General features: G+C 40.0%; 1 protein-coding gene and 1 long non-coding RNA gene across 2 annotated transcripts; one reads left to right on the top strand and one right to left on the bottom strand.

The window, feature by feature from the left end:
* Positions 1–1,302: 1,302 nt before the first annotated feature.
* LOC129776645 (protein Gawky-like) lies at positions 1,303–22,558 on the bottom strand. The gene is made up of 11 exons (XM_055782401.1): positions 22,053–22,558; positions 10,411–10,613; positions 10,276–10,345; positions 9,285–10,219; positions 7,614–9,230; positions 7,236–7,556; positions 2,791–3,359; positions 2,573–2,735; positions 2,043–2,492; positions 1,687–1,978; positions 1,303–1,624 (listed from the first exon to the last, which is right to left on the bottom strand). Exons 3-10 carry the CDS (start codon positions 10,283–10,285, stop codon positions 1,730–1,732), a joined length of 4,314 nt encoding a protein of 1,437 aa, XP_055638376.1. The 5' UTR covers positions 10,286–10,345; positions 10,411–10,613; positions 22,053–22,558; the 3' UTR covers positions 1,303–1,624; positions 1,687–1,729.
* Positions 22,559–23,401: 843 nt separating this feature from the next.
* LOC129778953 (uncharacterized) lies at positions 23,402–24,012 on the top strand. Its single transcript, XR_008743535.1, has 3 exons — positions 23,402–23,553; positions 23,612–23,793; positions 23,857–24,012. It is a non-coding gene; the product is annotated as an uncharacterized LOC129778953 (long non-coding RNA).
* The last annotated feature ends 644 nt before the right edge of the window (positions 24,013–24,656 follow it).

Raw genomic sequence — 24,656 nt, 5'->3', positions numbered from 1 at the left:
CGCTCGGCCTCACACATCTTTGATGACCCGCCAAAAGCTACGGGAACTCGGATGGGATGTCCCATTGCACCCACCGTATAGTCCGGACCTGGCTCCAAGTGATTATCATCTCTTCCGGTCCATGAAAAACGCTCTTGGTGATACTAAGTTGGCCTCAAAAGAGGCTTGCGAAAACTGGTTGTCTGAGTTTTTTGCAAATAAGGAGGGGGGTTTATAAGGGGGGGGATAATGAAGTTGCCTTCTAAATGGCAACAAGTTTGCGAACAAAACGGGGCATATTTGACTAACATTGAATAATTTTAAGTATGTTCAATAAAGCGTCAAATTACGATCAGAAATACGACATTTCTTTTTCCCCAACCCTATATTAGAGAAAACCTTCAGTAAAGTAATATTTTCACTATTCTCTGCACTGATTATTGTTTTAAACCTTATTTTTTACGTCTTCCATTCTTTACATATCCGAATAAACCAGTTCTTGAAAAGACTCGTCGAGCCGCTCAAATGAGCCGGCTCTTTTCATTGAGCGCACGGTTCTGAGCCCTTCACTGAAATGAGCCGTTTTGCCCATCTCTAGCTTTTCACGTCGTACAATTTTTGAAATAAACTACTGATCAGCTGTTTATTATCCATGCTTATTTATTGAGATATCTAAATAATTTCAAAAATAATTCAATTTTAACATTTATGTATATTTCTCATATACAATACATTTAATGTTCTTGTCTCGATGTATATTAAAATTAATAAATATAGTTCAAATTTGCTCATATACCTTAAAAATTCTATATATCTCTTCCGTTTATTTCTACTTATCTTAAAGTCTAAAAACTGACTTAGACAGCTATTGTTCTTGCTTCAATACTAGAATTATGTTTCATTCTGTTTTTTCTGCTTAAAGATTCAAATAATGATGTATTCAATATTGTGTTTTCTCTAAGAATGTTTTACTTACAAAAATGATGATTTATCCTCTCCAGCTTCAGGGTTTGTAGTTGTTATTCTATTTTACGACTCTCTTCGACACTGTGGGATGTTGTATTGATTCGACCGGAGCTGGCTGGATGCACATATATTTTCATCTAGTAACAATCAATTATTTTGGAGATAAAGCAAATCACATTCGTGATGTGCGAGTGTGTATGCGTGTCATTGCATTTACGATCTATCATCAAAAATAAAATCAAACTTCGCCTTCATCCGTTGACTGTCTCAAAGAATTGTTTTGTAGCATAATGGATATTGTAGATGAGAATTCTGCAGTAAATTATATGAAAATCAATTAAAAAGAACTTCAAAACGTTCTGAGTAACATATATTGTGTAGTTTATTTCATCAAAAGTAGGAAAACAATAAATAATGTCGTTTAAAACATACGTAAAACACAACCTTGAAGCAAAATAGAATAAGTAAGTCATATGTAAACGTTTAACATCTTATGAAGTGCTCGAGACCGAAACTATTCCGGTATCCTAATTTAATTCGGTACCGAGTAAACTTTCTGGCAAAAATGAGTTCAAATTGGAAGGTGTGTCTCGTTCCGATGCTCCATCCAGTGGAGCCCACAAACTATTACCAGTTCCCGAGCTGGTAGGTTGCCATCCAGAGCCCCATGTTTCAGTACCTGAAAATTAACATATAAATTAACATCGTCGATTCTACGAGTAGTCTATCGATTAATTGTACCAGTCGTTTTTGGAGTATGCTGCTGGGAGGCAAAACGCTTCCACTACTGTTCCCACCAACTTTTAGTTGGTGCTCCCAATTGCTGGAAATAAGTTTGCACCTCAGTGTCACTCGGACATTCCGCTCCAATGGTGCTATTGCCAAGTGGGCAATTATTAAGCGCTTGTTGAGCTTTGCTTGCTTCCTCGCGGGAGGAATATTTGCACAATGCCAAACCATGGTTGAGATACAGTTGCAAATCTTGTACCGGTCCGTGCTGCATGCATAGCGTGCGCAGTGTGGCACCATCAATCTGTGAAACACAAAACGCTTACAGTCAGCAGAACATTCGTCAACATGTGTGTCACGAATGTTACCTGAGAAGTGAGATTTTTTAGTAAAAGCCAACACGATCCCCAGCCGTTTCCGGTCGACCATATGTTACTCGCTCCTGACCGTTGCGCACTGCTATTGCCGGTCCAACCATTAGCAGCTGCTGTAGTGTTCTTGTTAGCAGCCAATCCAGGTGGAGGGCCACGTGTTGTTTTTCCCATGGGAGCTCCCCAAGGATCTGGAGTACTACTGTTTGTAGTAACTGTGATATTCTCCGGCCAAACATTCTTATTGGCGCTGACGATCAATTTTCCTGTTGGTTGAGTAGGATTGAAACTCCACGTGGAAGGCGTTAGACCCATCGTTTCGTTTGGCGAAGCTTTGCTGCCGGTACCAAACAAATCCGTATCCTTGGCTGCTGCTATTGAGAGTGGACTACGTGCAACACTTCCAGGAGTAATACTTGGGTCGTCATCTATCTTCATCTGCACTCCCTAGACAAGAAAGAACAATTGTTGAGAGGCTGCGCCTAACAAAAGCTACAGAAATGCGATCTAAAACGCAAAGTGATCACCTTTACCTTCCATGGCTTGCCTGGTTCGAATTCCGGTACGAGATCGGAAAAGCCTGAATTATCTTGTGATGGTGTCCAGTCTTTGTTATCCGGTTCAACACCACCAGTGGAAGCCTGATCAGGCCATCCGTCTGTTATATTGGAGCGCCCCGTTGACCATGTTCTACAACGAAACACTTTCAATATGTGTAGGTCGCGTCACAAATCGTGGATTTTACCCGTCTTGCAAACCTAGAGAGCTGATGTTGGAACTTGTGGTTGACAGTGTTGATTTGGCGGTCGTGCCGGGTGCACGAGAGAAATCGGTGAGATCATTGGCGCCACCAGCACCGCTATCTTTATCGAGCGATGGTAGTTTCCACTGGTTGAGACGAGATTGTTGACTAGTAATACCAGCAGTGCCTGTGGCAATTCCAGGGTTAGCAGTTCCCCCTGGACCACTGCTATTCACAGTAGCTGCATTTGGAGGGAACAAACCAGCAGTATTTACGGAATCCTTTCCTAGGGCCATCTCGGCGAAATTACTCTGAAGTGACACTAGGTCCTGCTGCCGCAGAAAATCGCCACCACCAAGGTTTGGATTCATTGTGCCTGGTGGTGGTTGATGAGGGCCGCCACTGGGTTGATGCTGCTGTTGCTTAACATATATTGCTTGCTGTGCCGCTATCTGTTGCTGCAATTGCGAGATCTGAGCCTTGTGCTTGTTTATTTGCATTGTTAGCTGCACAGTGCTGACTCCCGCTGCTCCACCACTTCTGGCAAGGTTACTCTGGATGTGTTGCATTTGCTGTGAATAAGGTTTACGTATCTGTTGTATGGTATTCATTTTGTCTTGAGCAATTCCACGTCAAATCAGCCAAAAAACATCAAATTTTGACACGAGTGATGTTTTAAAGGAGCGTATTCAAAAAATCGTTAAAATCCAGATATCTGATTAAAATGTGATATTTGACAAAGTTGTTGGAAAATTAACTATTCAGGGCAAAATAAAATTCTAAATGCACTACAGCCGCTGTTTCTGTAAAGCTACCCGATTTTTGGCGAAATGGTCCGGCTATGTGGTTTGCACAAGCTGAAGCACAATGGCCGGAGTCGTTGCTGATGACACAAAATATTATCACATCATCAGCAAAATTGATCAATCTGTAATCTGCCATATTGCTGATTTGGTGCAAAACCCTCCGGTAATCGAAAAACCGCTTCGAGGTTTCTTCTCAAGGAAAATTGGAACGCTTACTAAATGCGTGTAATTTGGGAGATATGCGTCCGACACATCTACTGGCACGCATGCAGGAATTGGCAACCGGACTTAATATAAATGAAAATATTATGAAAGTGCTCTTCCTCCAACGAATGCCCGAAAGAATTAAGCCGGTTTTGACGATCAGTGAGGTCGCACAGTCTAAAATTGCAGAAATGGCAGATAAAATGCTGGAATCCTCAAACTCCGTCACAGTCGCCTATACGTCGGCCCCTACTTCAATGGTGACTGAACTTGAGTTGAATATCATTCAAGATCAAATTGCCGAGCTCACAGCTGAAATTCGCTGTTTGAAAACAAGTGGGTTACGCAGCCGCTCATCGTCACGAACCCGTCAACCATCAAATGAAACCGTATGTTGGTACCATAGCACATATGGTAGAATCGCAAATCAGTGCCGTAAATGCTGTTCATTCGTCAGTTCGAAAAACTAGATTTGTGTCCACTTGAAGCGGCAACAGTGGATGCACCTCGCCGCCAACGCATCTTTGACCGTACCATTAGTTGTCGTTTTTTGATAGACACCGGATCAGATGTCTCTATAATCCCTACTATAAGAAAAGATCGATCCAACTTCATGCTGCAAATGGAACAATTATCAAGACCTATTACTCTCGATTTGTTACCACAGACTTAGGATTACGACGACGTTTTTCTTGGAACTTCCTGGTAGCTGACACAAACACTGCTATCATTGGTGCCGATTTCCTAGCTTTCTTTGGTCTACTCGTTGACCTCAAAAATCACTATTTGGTAGATAGTGAAACAAAACTTCACTCAATTGGTGGATTAATTACTGCTTGTGTGTATGGTGTGACAACAATCAGTGGTGATCATCCTTTTCGTGATCTTTTGTTGAAATACCGCGAGATAACGCTACCATCAACGATGCGAGCTGCAGCACAAGAAGGTGAAGTGAAGCATGTGAACATTGTCACGAAGGGCCCGTCTGTTGCTTCCAAAGCACGGAGATTAGCTCCGGATAAATTGGACGCTGTGAAGAAGAAATTTCAACTTATGTCCGCATTAGCCTTGTGTCGACCATCTAGTAGCCCATGGGCAAATCTGTTACATTGCGTACCGAAGAAAAATGGACAGTGGTGTTTTGTAGGCGACTATCGTGCGTTAAAGAAAGTAACCGTCTCAGATCGTTACCCTTTGCCACACATTCACGATTTGTTAAATACATTCCAGGGTAAGAGAATTTTCACCACGATCGATCTCGAACGAGTTTATCATCAAGTGCCGAATCACAAAGACGATATCGAAAAAACTGCAGTTATCACGCCGTTTGGACTGTTCGAGATTTTAACGATGCAAAATGGTTTATGCAATGCTTCGCAAACATTTCAACGGCATCGGGTATTTGGAGATCTGGATTCCGTCATCACTTTCATCGATGACATATGCATTGCTTCGACGTCGGAGAAAGAACACCTGGATCATGTACCTATCGTTTTCGATCGCTTGAAAGAAAATGGTCTTGTTATAAATCTTGCGAATTGTCGTTTCGCCCAACCTCAGGTAGAATTTCTCGGGTACTGTTAACTCGGGTTCAACTGTTAAACAACTCCGTCGTTTCCTCGCTCTTGTGAACGGTTACAAACGATTTATTCCTCAAGCTAGTGATCAGAAAGCAGATCTCCGTGCGATGGTACCAGGAAATAAAAAAAAATTATAATCGAAAACTGATTTGGACAAATGCTGGAAAAGAACTTTGCAAGAAGGTTCTTTTTAATGCCCTGTTGTTGCATTATCCCGACTCAACCAAACCAATGGCGCTAATGGTAGACGCTTCAAATACTGCAGCTGGTGCCGTATTGCAGCAGTTCTCGAACGGGGGCTGGAAGCATTTGAGCTTCTATTCAGCTAAGTTTTCGTCTGCACAGTACTCTACTTTCGGGAGAGAACTAACGGCAATGAATATGCTGGTATAATATTTTCGACATCTTTTCGAAGGACGAACATTTACTATTTATACAGATCATCATCCGTGGACTCATGCCTTATCATCCTCCGCAAGACTGCCCCATGAAGACCGTTATTTGCAATTTATTTCACAATTCACGAGTGATATTCGTCATATCAGTGGTAAGGACAATGTGGTCGCTGACGTATTATCACGAGTGTAGTCAGTGGATTCTGTGTCGTCACCGATTAACTTCATTGCTGTTGCAGTAAACCAAATAAATGACGTCGAAATGCAAATATTATTACTGTCGTCGTCACTAAAACTGGAAAAGCGAATACTTCCCGCTTGTACAGCTTGCCGACCGATTCGTTTGGAAAGGAATGAACAAAGATGTGAAGAATTTCGTTAAGCATTGTATCGACTGCCAGCGTTCAAAGTTTGGGGATGGGAACGGAGCATTTACGAACGGCTGCTTATCACCCATAGTCCAATGGTTTGGTGGAGCGTTTTCACAGAACTCTCAAATCTGCTCTTATGTGCGTAGATGCGAAAGACTGGTCGGTACACACTCCCATTGTTACTTTTGAGAATTCGAGCAGCGCTGAAGGAAAATATTAATTGTTCTGCAGCAGAGCTAGTTTACGGCCAACAATTACGTATACCTGGCGAGTTCTTCGACGAACCTGGGAAACAACTAAATCGTAGTGATTACGCTCAGCAGCTGTATCAGATTTTTGATAATCTGAAACCAAGCTCGAAAACTCATCACGCTAAACAGAAGATATTCAAGCAACAAGCACTTCAGAATTGTAAATATGCATTCGTACGGATTGACGTGGTAAAAAAATCGTTACAGCAACCATATGAAGGACCGTTCAAGGTCTTAGAACGAGGTGACAAGTTTTTCGATATGTTGGTGGCTTTTTGGAGTGTACACTATATTTTTGTGTTTTTTTTCTTGAAAACTGAGGTTATTGTTACATAATTTATCCAAAAATCAGAGGCATTTTTTGTTTGTTTTTATGTTATGATTTTTCATTTTTTTTTCGATAAGTCGATCATTTGAATCGGTACATTAATTCAAAAGTTCTGAATTTATGGACCACCCTAAAAAATGGGGCACCTTCATGAAAATATAAAAAACACGGGTCTAATATTTTGTGATGGGAAACAAAACCAATAGTAATCAAAATCTGAGAACCACTATATCGGTTTTGCATGGAATGGCTGTTTTCCTAAATAGTTAATTAATTTTCCAACACCTTTTCAAAACTCATACTTTAATGTGTTATTAGATTTTTCGAAAGAAAGATCGATAATTTTGAATACGCTCTTTTAAAAAATCTGTCAAATCTAACTTGGTCATACGATAATGAAAATTTCTGGTGCTTTTCATCATAAGTACCAAGCTTTAAAAAAAACGGAGAGGGCCGGGTCAGCGGCCGGCTGAATTTGCGTGGAATTGCTCTTTTTGTACTCAATCTACTTACTCTAATGTGATTGAGCAACTGATTCAAAAGCAGTAAAGTCTGCGGAGCCAAAGGTTGGTTCAATATTTGATGGTTGAGAAATCCAGCATGCACTGCCATCTGAATCTGTTGGACAAGCATTCGTAACTGCTGTGTCGAGGGTTGTGTTTGCGGGTTTTGGGGATTGGCTGTAACAGCGGCCGTTGTCAATGGATTCTGCGCCTGGGAGAAAGATGGATGTACTGCCGTTGGACCTTGGAAGAGATATTTCAGATTGTTCAACGCGGCTAGATTTGGATTGCCGCCTCCAACACCAGGCAAGTTATTCAGCAAGTTTTGATTCTGCAAAATAAATCAGTTTATGAAGGAACTTTAGTAAAATACCCGATGAAATTTAACCTGTGAAAATGGCATTCCGGCCCCAGGAACTGCTGGAAATCTGTTAGGTGTATCGTTAAATCTAAATGGCGTATCGAATGCATTTCCTGGGTGCTCATCAGGACGCCTCCAATCTCCCAGTGCACCAACGGCGTTATGTCGCTGTAGAATGTCCAACGATTCTTCGAAATTCATGTTAGTTGTACGTAGAGCGAATTCAACATCCTCCTTCTTGAAGCCACTTTCGCAAAGCATTCGATACGGTTTGCTAGTCCGAATGAATTCTCCTGGATTCATTTTATTCGGAGGTTTGTTCATGGTCCAGTCAGCTGCCGAACCACTACTAATCATATCAGTTGGATCAGGCCATGCGCTACCTTGTTTACTTTTGTTCCACAAGTTGTTCTGCCCAAAGTCGTTCCAAGGACCATTACTACCCAGACCTTTGTCTTCCCAACTGTTAACGTTACATTCTTCCCAAGAACCATTCACTGGCAAACCTTGCGGTTGATTTTGACCCCACATATTATCTGGTTTCATCCCTGGATTCATACTGCCGAGTCGAACGCCCCGACTGACAGGACCAAGTGGTAGATTAGCACCATTCCCTAATGGAGCCCGTGGCATGGGAGTACGTACCATATTATCGGACATATCCTTCCACCCGGACACATTAGAATTCTGTCGGGTCAATGGTCCTTGATTCCACATGGCACTGGGAGTATCATCCAATGCGGGTCGTGTATTCATTGGTGATGCCGAATCATCCCATGCTCCGGGCAGCTTGTTCGGAACCGGGGAATTCCATTGACCGTTGTTAGATGTACCAGTATTATTGGGAAGTGTGTTTTGACCAATTTTTGCCGCAGCGGGAAGGTTCGGAACATTGGGTTGATCCCACATACCAGCATTACCATTCAATCGACCAGATATGCCCCGTGGATCTCCACGAATCTCTCTGGCTGTTTCGAGTGGTGCCGATTGGCCTATAGGACCTGGTAGGTTTACAGCTGGAGCTGTACCACCACGAGAATCCCATCCAGAAACAGCCGGCGGCACAGCTGCAGTAGCACCAGTGTTTGCACCAATTACACCAACTCCGCCCCATTCGCTTTCTTTCTTCGGAACAATCGGGCTCGGCCCTGCAGGATTTCCAGGCGGCCATAACGAAGGGTTGTTCTGAGTCCAAGACTGTGGGGCTGCGGTTTGGGGGTTGGGTGCTGATCCACCACTCCACACAGTTGCTTCACCAGAATCGTCATCCTCGCCCCATGTTCCACCGATATTGGTCGATGGTCCCCACGGTGCTTTTTGAACTGGTTGAGGCGGTGGTGGCTGTCCTCCGTTCCGCAAGTTCGTTTCCCACAGTTCAGTGCCATTATTCAGATTGCAAGGCTTCCAACCAGTTACGGATGCGCTTGGACCTCCACCCGAGGGAGCGACTGATTCAACTTTTCCCGGCTCTGGTGAACCGGGTACTTCCCAGTTGGTGTCTTGGTTGACATTTTGACAACCCCAGCCATCCTGGCTAAACAGTGCCTCACGCATATTACTAAGCTGCTCAAGTTGACTTTTTGTTGCCACGTTCCCATTGTTAGGTAGGACGAGTGGCTGTGGCTGCTGCTGCGGCATCTGCTGCTGAAAAAACTCATAATTAACAAAAAATACTGATTGCTTTCCTGAGTATACTACCTGTGGCTGTAGCTGCGGTGCCGGATTGTTATTGACAACATTTTGGATAGGCCCGGTGGCCTGTGTTGGATTAAGGTTCCAAACATTCGGTGTGCTACCGTTAGTGGCATTTGTGATTTGTTGTGGCGCTTTATTTGCATTTTGATCCTGTGATTGTGATGGCTGCCGTTGCGATTGACTTGATGCTGGTTGATTGTTGTTGTTATTGTTGTTCACATTGGAGCTGTTATTGCCAGCTGTTCCTCCACCCCATGCTTGTGGTGGCTGCTGATTCGGAATACCCCATGCACTTGTCCCGTTGTTGATCGAATCTTCTCCACCACCACAGAGTCGCAAGCGTGGTAATGATCTTCCTTGCGATTCAAACGAAGTGCGCCTGAGCAATACTTTCTCGTTGGCTATCATCACTAGCAGATCATCAAATTTCGTATACGAGCCTTGTCGACGGCATTGCGATTCATTGAAAGATTTGCATTTGGTAAACGGTTCTACCGGAACTCGGTTCAAAGTAGTAGAATAATCTAGTACTAGGTTACGACTAATATTAACATTATTCAGGTAAGCATTAAAATCACATTTCAAAGTCACAGAATTAGTGGTTCGCATCAGCTCAGTAATATGGCTAACGAGCGCCCTGGTAGCGTCAAAGTCATTCATTGGAAATCTTTTAATCAGCGTCCGTCTACTGCTGCAGATGCTGTCCGTTGATTGTGTCAAGTAGATGTAGTCAGACTTGTTCAAATAAGGGATGGCCACTTCCGTGCTCTGCCTCGTGGAAGTATTAGCATGCGTTTTAATCGATCTGCCACCGTTCCTTTGACGGTGGAACACTATCGGAATGTTACTGCCTTGCATCGCTCTATCCGATCGTAATCGGAACACTGTAATGTTAGGGTTCTTAGTACTGTTTTTCATCATCGTTTGGGATTTGCTGCCTGTGAATATACTAAGTTTATAAGTAAGCACCTAGATAATAACGTATATAACTAACCTGTCAGCATCTGCTGTTGCCAGGGCAATGCTAATATCAATAGTGCCAGGGGGAATGAAGCAACGAGGCTCTAAAAAGGGAAAAACAAAGTGAAGTGGTACAAAACTGTTACACAATCACAGAAATAAGCGTTACCCTTTTTCGCAGTGGACGGAGTTTAAATTCCCCAAGTCAGTAACATTGAGAAGCGCTTTGCAGGAATATCACAGATTCAACACGCTATGGTGTTCCTTCGTCGAGCAAGAATCTTTTGAGCTACACTTGTTTCGGACCTTAGAATGCCCTTCTACCGGAAGCACTCACCTTAACACAGATCGGCCCGAGTGTTGCTCAATCGTCTGCAGAAAATAGGTGATAGGAATAATTTCAATTAAAAAAAACACTATCAATGACGATAATTTTTATTTCAATTGTCTAAATTTCCTTTGGAAGAAAGGGGACATCATCAAAGCATCCATTAAACAGTTTTATTTCTAGAGATAAGATGTGGGTTTATACGCACGGTATGCAATTCAAAGATCAGGAGAAGCTTCGGTGATAAGTCAATGAACGAGAACGACAATTCTCGAAGAGGTGCTCTAGTTTTTCATGTAGAGGAAGACGGAGTAAGACGGCCGCCCTAAGCATGGAGTATAATCAAACACAATATATACAAAATTTAAGCATTTCTTCGTGTCAGCATCGATCTTTGAGATGTTTTCCGCAATCACGTTGATTTTCAGAAAGTTTACTTCTTATTTCATAATGTTATATGATAAATCAAAAAAGGTATGAGAATGGTGCTACTAAAATCATGCCTGGTAACGTTGGCCACCACTAGGGGTGAGACGGCCACCGTAGAGAGGATAATTGTTTCCGGCAAAATTGTACAACAGATCAACGTCGTTATACACCACTAAAACGCTAAATTTCTAGCGAGCAAATTTATAAATCTGTGCTCGTCGCCATCTAAAAAGTTTATTTTTGTTGTTTTATCATAACGTTTCACTTATACACACGCCAAAATGGGTATACATGATTGAGGGTAATGCAATACACTAAAATAATGTTTTATAATTGTCCAATAGTTGATTGTTTCAATAATCTAGAGAGTGACTATTTTACCCCGGGTGGCCGTCTTCCCCTAACGGATGCATTGCAAAAATGGAATAATGCCAGCGATTTCCCTGCAACCTGGTGGTAAATCCATCCATGCTGTGTATAGAATTCACTATATCACCGGTTTCTAAACATTCATTATTACACCAAGATTTCACAGTTAACTAGCCAATTCGCACGCCTAACTTTTTCACTGTCGCCGTCGAGCCCACTCTCCTGTTTCCTCTTTTCCACTCTCCTGTCTGCTCGTTCAAGGTATTCTCTCTTCACCAAGTAGGCATAATTCATCTGTTATTCAAGGCTCCACTATGCAGCTGCAGCAAGACCCTACAACCCTTAACCTTAATGAGTTCAATGTGATAAATAGTCCTTTTATCCCATCCCAGCCCATCTTCTTCCGCCTGATGAACTTGTTTGTCTGGAGAGCCAAACTTTTCGATGTGTCACGTTTCTCCGAAATCCGTTTCCCGACTCCCCCGACTCTATGATAATATCTCCACCCTGTCTCGACATCACAGCTTGTTTACATTCCTTGATAATTCCGTCAAAACCTGATCCCCTACCTCAATATCACCTTTCCTAGCTTTTCCCTTGTGGTCTACGTAAACTTCTCCTGTTTCTTTAATTACATTGTCGTAGTATCTGACCTCTCCATCCTCCACTCTTTCCACAGGCATTTGCGGCAGTCCTGCTCGAGTCCTTTGATCATTCACTAACTCTTCTGGTGATTTCCAGTTTTGGAGTGATTAGTGGAATGACATGTCAGGAGATACCTGAGCATTTCTTCACACCAATTCTTTCCAAACTCCTGAGACATTCTTCATGCATCAAGAAGTCCAACCGCCAAATCACAGACTCTCGGCTCCACTACGACAACCGGTATCTCATCATGATCCGGCAAACTTTTGAAGATTGTTGCAAGTCAATATCTCCAAAATGTATAAGTTCAGTCTTCATTATCCGCTGATAGTCTCTGCCGTACGCCTCGTAATGAAACTACAGCCCTACTACTCCTCCCATGCCTGTGATAACCTGTTCTTCTCGATAGTCTCACAACGGAAACAAGGGATTTATCCCACTTCCTCCATCTGTTGAACGATTTAACTTGAACCCACATTGGAAATAGAGAAATGCAGTTGAATCGGATGAAGCCTTCGATTGCAATGTACACATATTGACATTCATATTAATAGGCTATAGTCCATCAAGCAAAATTGCACTCATATGCATGAAATATCATATATTCCCAATAAAACATTTTATCTATTCCTTTATTCCAATTCAATAAAATATGCTCCCGAAATAACAAATATAACGAAAATGTAATGAATAGTTCAAATTCATTACATCGTTCCAATCATTCTCCTTCCCTCAAACGCATCCTCATAAATGCATCCGGTACAGGCAAAAATTTAACTGAACCTCGCATCTTTCCACACCTCCCCAACACCCACAAAACAAACAAGGAACATCCCACTCTCCGACAAACTCCCCGCAAGTCAATGGTCCATTCTCCAACAACTTCGCTTGAATTCCATTAATTCAAACATCCTCTTTGCACGCTCCTGGTACAAAAATCACTTCATTTCGAACAACTCCAGTCCACCCTTCGACACCCTCTGAACGATACTGGTCCATTCTCCAATGAAACGACATCGCTTGAACGCTGCTGGTTCAATCATCTCCCTTGCACGTGGTGCGAGAAAAATCACTCCACTCTTGCAAACATCAGTCCACCCTCCCATAACACTCCCTGAACGCTACTGGTTCAATCTACAACAAAAATTCCTGAATGCCACTGGTTCAATTTAGAATAACACTTCCTGAACGCTACTGGTTCGGTATCGGAAACGTCCTGAACGCTACTGGTTCCATCTTCAAAATCATCGCTTCAACGCAACTATTCGATTCTGAAAGATCCTCCTTGTACGCTCCTGGTACCCCCCTGGTATCGCCATTTGCATGCATTATTGAACCTATTCGCATTCGTTTCAAACCCATTCGTGGCGGTCTAAGCTGACTGACTTTGTTACAATAGTCTATTTACAAAAAGCTGCGAAATGCGAAAGCTACACTGACAGTTAAACTGATACCAAACTGAAGCACGAAGATCGCACCTATGCCACGAAATTTGTATGTATATGGTTACTCGCACGTATTAAAAAAAAATGAAGTGACTCGGGCGCAATTTCCCGAACCAATTCAACTGTGTGAACCCCGTATGAGAGACTATTTTCAAATGCGTTTAGCTGACATGACAGCTGGAACCGAAAGGCAACTAAACCCAAACTAGCGTTGGTAGAAAAGATATTATCCTTGGCAGAAAAATAAGTTTTTTATTGTGTTACAGAGTCAAATGCACAAATAAAAGCACCTGTCTTTAAGAGTGATCAAATTTCGACTCTGTACGAATTGTACCATGTACAAAACTGTTATTCGACCATATACTCTCTGCTGGCATGAAACACAAACGATGCTCGAAGAGGATTCGCAAGCGCTTGGTATTTTGGAGCGCCGAGTGTCTGAACGTATTGTTCTGAAACAATATACGGTGAACACAACTGTACGAAAAACCCAGCGTTCAGTGCGAATATAAGTGCGAATTCAGCCTGGTTGACTTCCTGAAAGCTGGGTTTGTCACTACTTTGTCCTAAAATAAGTGCGAATCCAGCCTGGATGACTTCCTGAAAGCTGGGTTTGTCCCGTTGGCTGGGCACGACACGTTGTTAGCATGCCGACCGATCCATAGCATGCCGATCCATGGATCGTGTTTATTTGCGAAACGATGTTGTGAATGAGATCTAATCTCTCTTGGTAACATCTCTATCTATCTATCTATATATATATATATATATATATATATATATATATATATATATAACATCTATATATAAAACTCGAAAAGTGCGGAACCGATTGAGCTCAAAGTTGGACCAATATACAATCCACTTCAAAGAGTGTTGTTACGTTGTTACGGCATAACATAATTTTATATATGACCAGAGTGCGTTTCTGAAATTGAATGAAAATCGACTATTCAGCAATGAATGTGTTCTATGTGATGGAAACATCTTTTTTCCACGTGTTTGACAAAATTATAAACTGTGCTCGTAAAACCTCTAAAAGTACGGAACCGATTGAGCTCAAACTATGATAGAATATACAAAACAACCAAACACATCTAGAATTGTTGTTACAACATAAAAAAATTAAAAATTCAACTCAACCATGCAACCACAATGTGCCACAGCAAAGCGCTAGTTGTAAATAAATAAGTAGATAAATGATTAAATCTTATTCAAGGAAGGAAGTCTCCCAACTTTAGCTTCATCCAGCGATCTGATGATATTCAGTTTGAAGATTTGTTGTGAGGGGCATTCGAATGTAATTTGAGATGTCGTTGAAAGTTGACATTATTTTCGCATGACAAAAACATTGGTTGAATTAAAGAAAACTATTTTGCGGGAAGTTACTTTTCTTTATAAAACACCTCTAAAATACACCAAAGATTGAGAGGCTAGGCATAGTTGGCTTGCTCGAAGCACAATGAAATACAGTGTTTGTAATGAGAACATATCCTTTCTCTGTGAAATGTAAGATCTGTTGATCCATTCTACAACCGACATCAACGAATACAGGACATCAACTTTGGAACGGTAGGTAGTCCAACGTTGGAACGCATACGCATACAATTCATATCATAATAGGATATAAGTAAAAGAGTATTCGTGATTTGTTCTGCGCGCAAATTTCACAAAAAGACATTTCAATTACCGTGAGAGTGTCCACCAGGCACAATTTTCATTATTAATAATTTTTTTCGTAATGAAATTTATTGGGAATCGAGCTCTTCCCAAGCCTTCTTCAATGCAGCAAAAAGTTTTACTCGTTCGTTATGTCAGTTTTGTTCACCTTGTTGTCCAAAATTGTGCATGAATTCTCAATAGAATTCAAGTCGGGGCTTTGGGGTGACCACATCATTGGTTTGATCCGGGCCGATTAGAAGAATGCTGCTGTTTTCTTCGCAGCGTGCTTCCACTCCATGATGCTTCCACCACAGTTCTTCATAGTCGGTTGAAGATGCCGGTCCTGGAGACCCTCGTCGCTCTTCCGCCACATTCGGAGTCACCTTTTCTTGTTAGCTCAGCTCGAACTTGGACTCGTGCGACCAAACAATGCGCTTTCAGAACTCCAGCGGCTTGTCGACATGGTCCCTCGCAAACTGAAGTTGTTTTTTTTGCTTTTTTTTTTGCACGGCTAACCCCATACTTCTCAGCAATGTTTTGTTGAGACTTCTTACGCTAGAAGTGATGCACAATCATTTCGGAAGTTCGGATCCACCCATTCTCCGGAAAAAATTGAAAAAAAAGCTTTTAATCTTGGAACCAGGGCTCGGCATAGTTATAGTCAACTGAGGATAGTCATCTGACTATCTGACTGAATATATCCGCATTCAATCGGAAATGACTTTTGGCTTCTTCACGCAGGTTTTCCACCAAAACGACTAAACAGTCAGTCAGGCGTTTAGTCACTTTCCCCCTCTACGACTCGACTTTCTCATTTCATTCTTCCCAGTCAAATTGTCTTCATTGAAGTGACTTCCCCCGAAACGAATTCGTTCCTCTCTCTCTCGCATGTATCATGTATGCATGCATCGATATTTGAGTTTAACGTGGTTTGACATACGCTACACTACCCATGTTTGTAAAGGAGACGTAAACGACAAAATGAACAAAATCGACTTTTTCGCTGTTTCGCATTCTACAGAATGTAATACATTTGCTCAGCATGCAAACAAACATTTTTTGTTCGAAAACATTTGAGCAATTTTTAAAAAACGTTTCCGAAAAATCACTGTTTGTCCGCATAACAGACGTAGTTCCATACAGCTTTCATACATCGTTCGAAAATCAATTGTCAGTATTATGTTCTACATTTGAATCACATTCTTTGTAGTGTCCAAACATGTCTGTCACGATAGTGTCTTATTACTTAGTGTTTCCTCATAGATGAATGTAAGAAATTTTCTGTACACGATGAACAAAGAGAAGCAATTGTGTTTTTTATTGTTATAATTACCTAAATTTCTGCATTTGAATCTTCAAGTAGATAATGAAACAATCAGATCAATGGTAAAATTATAATAATATTGGTTCTTAGCATTATAACTCCTCGGTTTCAATATTGAATTCATCCACATACTCAGCATTACTCATACCGTTGGAGTAAGTCACTCCACCATCTTTATGCGATTGATCGTGATATCGGTAAATCATGTTGTTAAAATTACCAACATTGCAGATTGCCTTTACAAATTCGATTAATTGAAAAAGTACAGGTACAGGTGTGATTGGTGTCAACACATAACCATTGCTTGGGCAGCGTTGGTTTTTGTTTTTTATTGATGTTTGCATTTTTTTTATCAAAATGGCAAGTTAGAGGAAAGAAATAGACATTGTTACACGTTCAATGATAATAAATATGAATTGTCGTGGAAATACATTGCAGGAAATAGCAGATATAAGTGTACAGCAATCTTTTTGAATCGGATGGAAGACAGATGGTGTGAAGAAAACCAGTATCGGTGCTCCAGGTTCAGCATTTTGTTCCCACAGTAAAACATGGCTGCGGTAGTCTGATGATGTATGGTACATTGGCAGCTTCTGGGTCTGGAACCTTGGACAAAATGGCTTAATTGATCTTCCTGAAACGTAACCTGTAGTCTCCCCTTCTGAAATTGAGTCTCCCTCGTGATTACTACTTTCAACAGAATAATGACCTGAAGCAAACCCACTATGTCCTCGACCTAAGGCAAATCGCTATCTATTGTATTTCGGCTCCGGTGGTGTTAATACGTAAGTACCGATTGTCCTAAACGCCACCCGCGTAAGCCTCAGACAAACAGTGAACCGTACCTGGAGAGAAATGGCTCCAAGCTACATCATTGGGACCTGCTGAGCGTTCCGGAAGCGTGTGAAAGCCGTAATTGCCGCAAGTGGAAACTCGATCGATGATTAACATAGTTTAAGACACTCAGAAACATCCTCATTTTGAATGGATAAAACAAAATCGAGACCGAATTTTTTGAGGCGTTTTGACGTAGGATTATGTCTTTCGGGAACATATTGGGGTACAAATTGAAAATCTAAAATCGTCCACATCGTGAAAATTGTCCAATTTCAAACGCTTATTGCTCAGTTATTTCATGATGGATTGATGAGATTTTTACGTCAATCGATTTCGGTACTCCCTAACAATTTTTCACATTGAATAAAATATTGTAAGTCATGAAACTAACTATCGAACAATTGAAAAATCTCAACTCCTATCCTAACGGAAATACCCACTTCTGATTGGTCGAAATTGACGACACATGCGGCGGCTCATGTACTTACAATTATTGGTCAGTTATTTTCTGATGGATTTACAAGATATTTACATCAATCGATCTGAGCACTCCATACCAATTCATCAAAAAAAAAATATAACAAATAAAATAATATATTATATGAAACTATCAAACAATCGAAAAATCCCTAAACGGAAATACCTCGTTCTGATTGGTCGGAATTAAAGGGGTACGGAAATACATTAAAGTAGAGGGAATGTTCGTTCCCACCGAAATGTGTTCCCTAACAGAGACATCAAAACCAAGCTGCCTGGGGGAAGTCCAGTCCCAAATCAGTCCCTCACATGTCGTTCTCAAGCGTTGGGCATCTCTGTGACGTCGTTGTGGCGAATTTTGCAAAAAGGTCTTGGCCTACATCCTTACAAAATCAAGACAAGCAAGAACTGAAGCCGCTTGACCACCAGAAGCGTCGTATGTTCGTGAATTGGGCTGGATAAAAACATGATCCAGATTTTCGTCGAAAAATCATCTTCAGCGATAAGGCTCATTTCTTGCTGAATGGCTTCGTCAATAAGCAAAATGCGTTATTGGTCAGGCAGCAATCCACACGTACTCCATACTCCATGAGTCATCATTGCATCCCGGAAAAATACGGTTTGGTGCGGTTTATGGTCCGGCGGCGTCATTGGGCCGTATTTCTTCCGTGATGATCAAGACCGGCACGTTACTGTGAATGGGAATCGTTACTGCTCAATGATAACCGAATATTTACCTCGGTCGTGCGATTTGACGCCGTTAGACTCTTTCCTGTGGGGCTACGTCAAGTCTATGGTCTATGCCAACAAGCCAGCGACGATTGATGAACTTCGTACGAATATCGAACGTGAAATTGCAGCCGTATCAGCAGATTTATGCTTGAAAACCGTCGATATTTGAGTTCAGCGTCTGGACTTCTGCAGCGTGCCCGTGGTGGCCATGCAAAGGTAATCGAGTTCCATACATAATGGCATCAAATGTACTTTCACATGAATAAAGAATTTCATTGATATCCAAAACCGTTTTTGTTTTATTTAAAAAAAAAAACTTTTGTAGCGCTCTTATTAAAAAACCCTTTAATATAACATTACTTGACGCTTGTTTGTCTTTCACTTTTCATCTTGAAATGTATCTGTTACTGCATCGCCCAGATATTTAAAATCTTCAAATAAAAATCGCAAAGCGCAAAAAACTCGATTTGAAACAATATTCAGACAAATCCAACTTTATGTTCTTCAATTGCCGACTTTGCTAACAAACACCTGGCACCCTTGGTTTAGTGCCTTGTTTCGTTGTTATTGTACAGCCAAACCTGTTTTCGTGCGATCTTTTTTAAGCGATTCCTCATTTGTGCGACCCTTTTTTTACGATTTTATCGTTGAATCGGAACTTGAATCACACAAACCAATCGCACAAACAATATAATGACACAAAAAGCATCGCACAAATGAGGAATCGCTCGAAAAACGATCGCACAAAAACAGATTCGCTTGTACAGTAAAACCTGTTACCCATGTTATGTTTGGGATTTTTAACCCACATGTCTTCAAATGTTTTTCAACGTAACTCGTAACGTAACACATATTTTTACCATAATGATGTATTTGGAAAAGTTGTTGAAAATTATAAGCAAATTCATAAAATTCCATGAACTTGACGGTATAACACGATTGTTAACATACAACAATTCAAAGTTTCGAAAATTCATAAAAAATCGATGTTCCACAAAGTTCTTCAAAAATAATTTTACCATCTTGGACTCATTTTTTAAATTTTCTACATGACTTTATATGCAAAAATAAAAAATTATAATAAAATTTAAAAAACCAATAAAATAGAAATGTTTTTCAAATATCTCGAGAATGGATGCATTTAGAAGGAGATTAATAAAAAACTTTTTTTTACTTTAAATCACATCATGTTTTGTAATTTACGTCTAAAAATGATTATTAACATACAAAAATTCAAAGTTTCGAAAATTCATAAATAATTTGATGTTCAACAGAGTTCGTCAAAAATAGTTTTACAATCTTGAACTAATTTTTAAAATTTTTTACATGACTTCTATTTTATATGAAAAATAAAAAAAAATACATACATAAAATAAATTAAAAAAGGCCATAAATTAGAAGTGTTTTTTCAAATACCTCGAGAATGGATGCATTGAGAAGGAGATTGATGAAGAGCTTTTTTATTTTAAATCTCATCAGGATTCATAATTTGTGGCTAAAAATAATTGTTAACATACAACAAATTTTCTACATATATGAAAAAATAAAACAAATAAAAAACACATATTTAGATATTGCAAATTTAATTTTTTTTTGTAAATAAAAAAAGAGTATTACTTTTTTTCTAAGTGTATATTTTTTCACATTTTAACTCTTTCTAAGACACTATTTTGGTACGACTTCGTTTTTGAGATATAAAATATCAAAGATTGCTCTTACTAAAATCGATACGCCCTTTCCAGAAGTTACACTTGCGTCAAAACAATCCCAATTGCCGTGGAAAACTCATATTTACTCCAACCCAAACTTAATACAAATTTTCATTCGAATCAAAAATACATGTTTTTACAATCTGCATTTTTACGACGATTTCATTTGGAATTGCTCTATTGAAAAGAGCAAAGAGTTGATTTTATGATCAGCGAAGTTTTTTTTTTCTTTATTATAGTGACTTTCAACACATTTCGGCTGGTTCGTCACTTTTACTTCCATTTTTGGAAGAATGTCGGGAGTGAGGATTGAACTCGTGATCTCTGCGTGTGATCAGCGAAGTGAGTAGGCCGCTTATTAACACATTAAGGACTGCAAAGAAATCTGTAAGACATACGCCTGGGACCGCACGTATTGGAACAAACTTGTACGATTCATTTGTTCGATTCCATGAATGAGGTCGTTTCCATCGGTGTGGATGGGACGAAGACGAGCCATCGGTAGGCCTTGTTAGTTTCTTGGCAGACCAAGGATTCAATTATCAAGTGTAGAAAACACGGGTTATTTCGGGATTCATCCGTGACAGACGGAGCGCCACAATAGCAATATTACAGAGACACGAATGGTATGTGACTTCATGTGCGTGTACAGGAGGGTCCAACTTGATTACAAGAAAATAATTTAAAAAGGAAATATTTGTTATTGTTTGAGAAACTGTGAAACAATTTGCTAAAACCCTTTCTACAGGTTACATTGGAAATGTGAATTTGAACAATTTAAAACTGTCTTTGAGTCTGCTAATCTGATAGAGTTCATTGTTCCACACGACAGTAGATGTCGACACTCTACCTACCTCATCGCGTAAATATTACAATTTATATTATCCCTCTATCCCTCTATGGGTGCTCCCTTGGCCGAGTGGTTAGCGTCATAACTAACATGCCGGGTGTTCGGGTTCGATTCCCGTTCTGGTCGGGGGAATTTTTCGTCAAAGAAATTTTCTTCCGACTTGAACTGTGATCACGCGTATTTCTAGAGCTTGCCACTCAGAATGCATTCAAGGCGTGTTATTTGGCATAGAAATCTCAACTAAGTACTAATAAAAATGACGCAAGTAATACTACGTTGAGACGGCGAAGTTCCTCTAGGAACGTTAGTGCCATTGAAGAAGAAGATTATCCCTCTATTATATGCGACGAATGACGTGAGATGACTCAAGTCAAAGTATTCTCGAAGGCGAATGAAGTGACTATAGTTTGTCATGAGAGATTTGAAGTCGTGTCCTCATATGGTATCAACTGTGCGTATTAAAAACGGGCTAGTGGTTTGTGGTTTGCAGAATAAAACAAGAAAATTTGTTATCTCACATCGCGGCGCAGGATAAAGCGGATTTATGAAATATTAAATTTCAGAGTACTTTTGAGAAACAGCTAGTATCAATAATTTATAATCACGATAATGAAACTTTTCTGGCCAAATAACATTGCTAGAGCGAGCTTTCATAATGAATATTAGAAACGAACAATTGAAAACTGATAAAATTTACACAATTCGATAAAGTCGAAAAAAGTCCAAACAGTTCAACGCATATATGTCGAAATGCTCCGAGCAAATCAGGTTTTGTCTCAGCGGTATGGGCGACCCAAAGGGAAGCAAGCAGGCAAGTAACAGAGGACGAAGAGCAAAACTAAATATTGAGCAAGTGGCTTTTTTCGATCCAACACAATGACCGCAATGAATTCTGAGTGCTCGATAGATACGATTAACATTCAAATCTAGAAGACAAAAAATGCTTAAGAGGCTAAGTTAATTACGAATTTCAGTGTTTTGGTACTGCCTCGACAATCGCTCACCTTTGGCTAGAGTAAACATTTCCATGCAGAAGAACAATTGAACATCAAATTTTGCTGCTACCATTTTGTGGAAGTTTAATTTCTCGTCTGATAAATTTTTTTTGCACTTCACTGAAACTTGAAGTTTTTCTATCACTTTCTATTGTTGAATTGATATGAATATTTGTTCCAGAGCAGTTTTCACCTCCCCCACTGAAGGGGAGAGATTCGGGAATGTCACTTCCACTGTCCACCAATAGAATACCGAAAAATCCTATTTTTCTTATAAGGTCATTTCGCCCGCGATTAGACCGAGACGAGCAAAAATATTTCACTTCGAACCGCCACCGGAAAACGAACAAATCGATGTGCTCGATGTCTTCTCCAGCCGCAAACCGAGTCACAGACGGTGCTAAATTTCTTGGCCGTATTTTCCGTCGCGTTCGAGCAAGAAAATCAACTTTTCGTTCGAAATTTAGGAAAAATATGTCACATCAATGGTATTCCAGGCTCGCCATTGTGTAGCTTTTTTCGTACGTTGTGTGTGTATTTTGCTCCGCTTCAATACCGTCGTTTGAGCGAGCTTTTTTATCGTTTCATTTGCGATTTACTAAAAGCTCGCAGCAAAATTGACAGCGTAAACTTTATTGTCATTTACAACACCAGAAGTAAAGGAACACAAATCTACGCATTTTGTATTTTTCAGGAAAAATCCTAAATCTTGTGTAAGAGATCGACATGCAAAATCAGATGAGTCAATCGAATATTCATAAGTATTTTCAGCTTATAAACTGGCAACATGCTTCTAATTTTTTCTCCCGTACTAACGATTCTATAATTTATCAAAGACGTGCTTGGGATAGGTTTCAAACGAGCCGTTTACGTTTGTTTTCACGGAGAAGAATTATAAAAGCTGCCGGACAATTTATTAATTACATGCAATCCTGTTTTTGTGCAGTTGCTTTTTGTGTGATTTCTCATTTGTGTAACTATTTAGGTGCGATGTTATTATTTGTGCGATTAGTTTGTGTGATTCAAGACCTGATGCCATAACAAAATCGCACAAACGAGAAATAACGCAAAAAGGGACCGCACAAAAACAGGTTTGCTTGTATACATTTTGGTATTATGCATTAATTTAATATGGAAAGTTCAAATGTCTTTGATATGTACTCCGAGAACTTTGTTCTTCTGAACGGCCCCAACGTTCCTAGAGTAAGGCCATCTACACACTAGGCAACCTAAGTTGGAGAGCAACTTAACGAATCTGTCAAAAAAGTTGAAAACATGTGTAATCAAATGGGAGCATACACACTAGGCAACTGGCAACTTTGGTCGGACCAACTTTTTCGATTCAACTCAGCATGTCGAGTCGCGCGCGATTCGTGTCGGCAACCTTTTCGTTCAATTGCTGTTGACGTTTTTTCTGATTTCTGCGTTCATTGAATTTCAATATCTGTCAGTGGTGATGCAAAACAGTGTTTACAATATTGGCGCATCTGTTTCTATGAACGAACGAGATGTAAGTATTTTGCTACTTTGGTTTAGTTTATATATAATATATATTCGTTTGACGTTAGGAAATGCCATCAATATGCAAGTTCTCTTGATATACCGTCCGGGAAGAGTGCTGAATTGGTCAAGGATGCGTATAATATTGGAGATTGAGCAAGAAGCACAGAATCCGCTGGATGTGTTTTTTCCAAGTTAACAGCAATTGTTGCTGTCTGTTGTTATCAGCGAGCCGAAATAAGTATGTTAGGTAAATATGTCACCTTTAGCTTGATGCCGTCGGTTATAATAATGATTCAACAAATACCAACAGATAGCCTAAGATTGGATAATTCTGGTCAGATTTCCCGGGAAACCGTTATCATCCCTGATTCTCGATTGTACCATGTGCGAAGGTGCGGTCTGCGAATATGTGACCCCTGGGAGAATATTTCATATTTAGCGTTAGTGTATACATACATCATTCTTTAGAAGAATTGTTGAAAATTTTTCTGTTTTCTTTATTTAATTCTTTTCGGCTGTATTCTTATTCAATGATTTTTTTATGTTTGTAAATATTGTTTGCTGGTTTGTGGTATTACTCCAACGAAAAATAAATATATACATCCATTTTTTAGAAATATTTCGAATTTAGAAAAAAAGCAGAACCCAAAAGAAATTCTGAAATCTATTGTACACACGAAGGAATATTAACACAACGGTACATTTTTTAAATAAAAATGGTATTATTGTTTGATATATGAGATGAAACACCTTCGAAAAAAGTACATCCAGGAATGCCAGATAAGTAGTTTTTTTTTCTGCTATAGTGTAAATTGTATTTCAAATGTGCCCTTTTGATTCTATTGTAGTTTTAAGAAGCCGCGTAGGCATTCAATTTGATTCGATGATTTGTGAAATTAAGTTTTTATTTATTTTTTCTTTGCCTGGTGTCAAGAAAAATCCCAAGTAAAGTAGTTTTTTTCAAACCAATTTTTCATAATTTGCTCTCCGTATGATTTTTTCGGCAGTTAAATAAATGGCATCTCTGCCAGCGATTAGGCAGTTTATGATGACGGATAAAAACTTAACGAATTCATCGCGTTCGAGTTGTCTCAATGTGCAGAGCTGAGT

The sequence above is a fragment of the Toxorhynchites rutilus genome, chromosome 3, assembly GCF_029784135.1.
Source record: "Toxorhynchites rutilus septentrionalis strain SRP chromosome 3, ASM2978413v1, whole genome shotgun sequence".
Lineage (NCBI taxonomy): Eukaryota > Metazoa > Arthropoda > Insecta > Diptera > Culicidae > Toxorhynchites > Toxorhynchites rutilus.
Note: the sequence above shows the minus strand (reverse complement) of the source record. Positions and strands in the feature narration are given on the sequence as shown.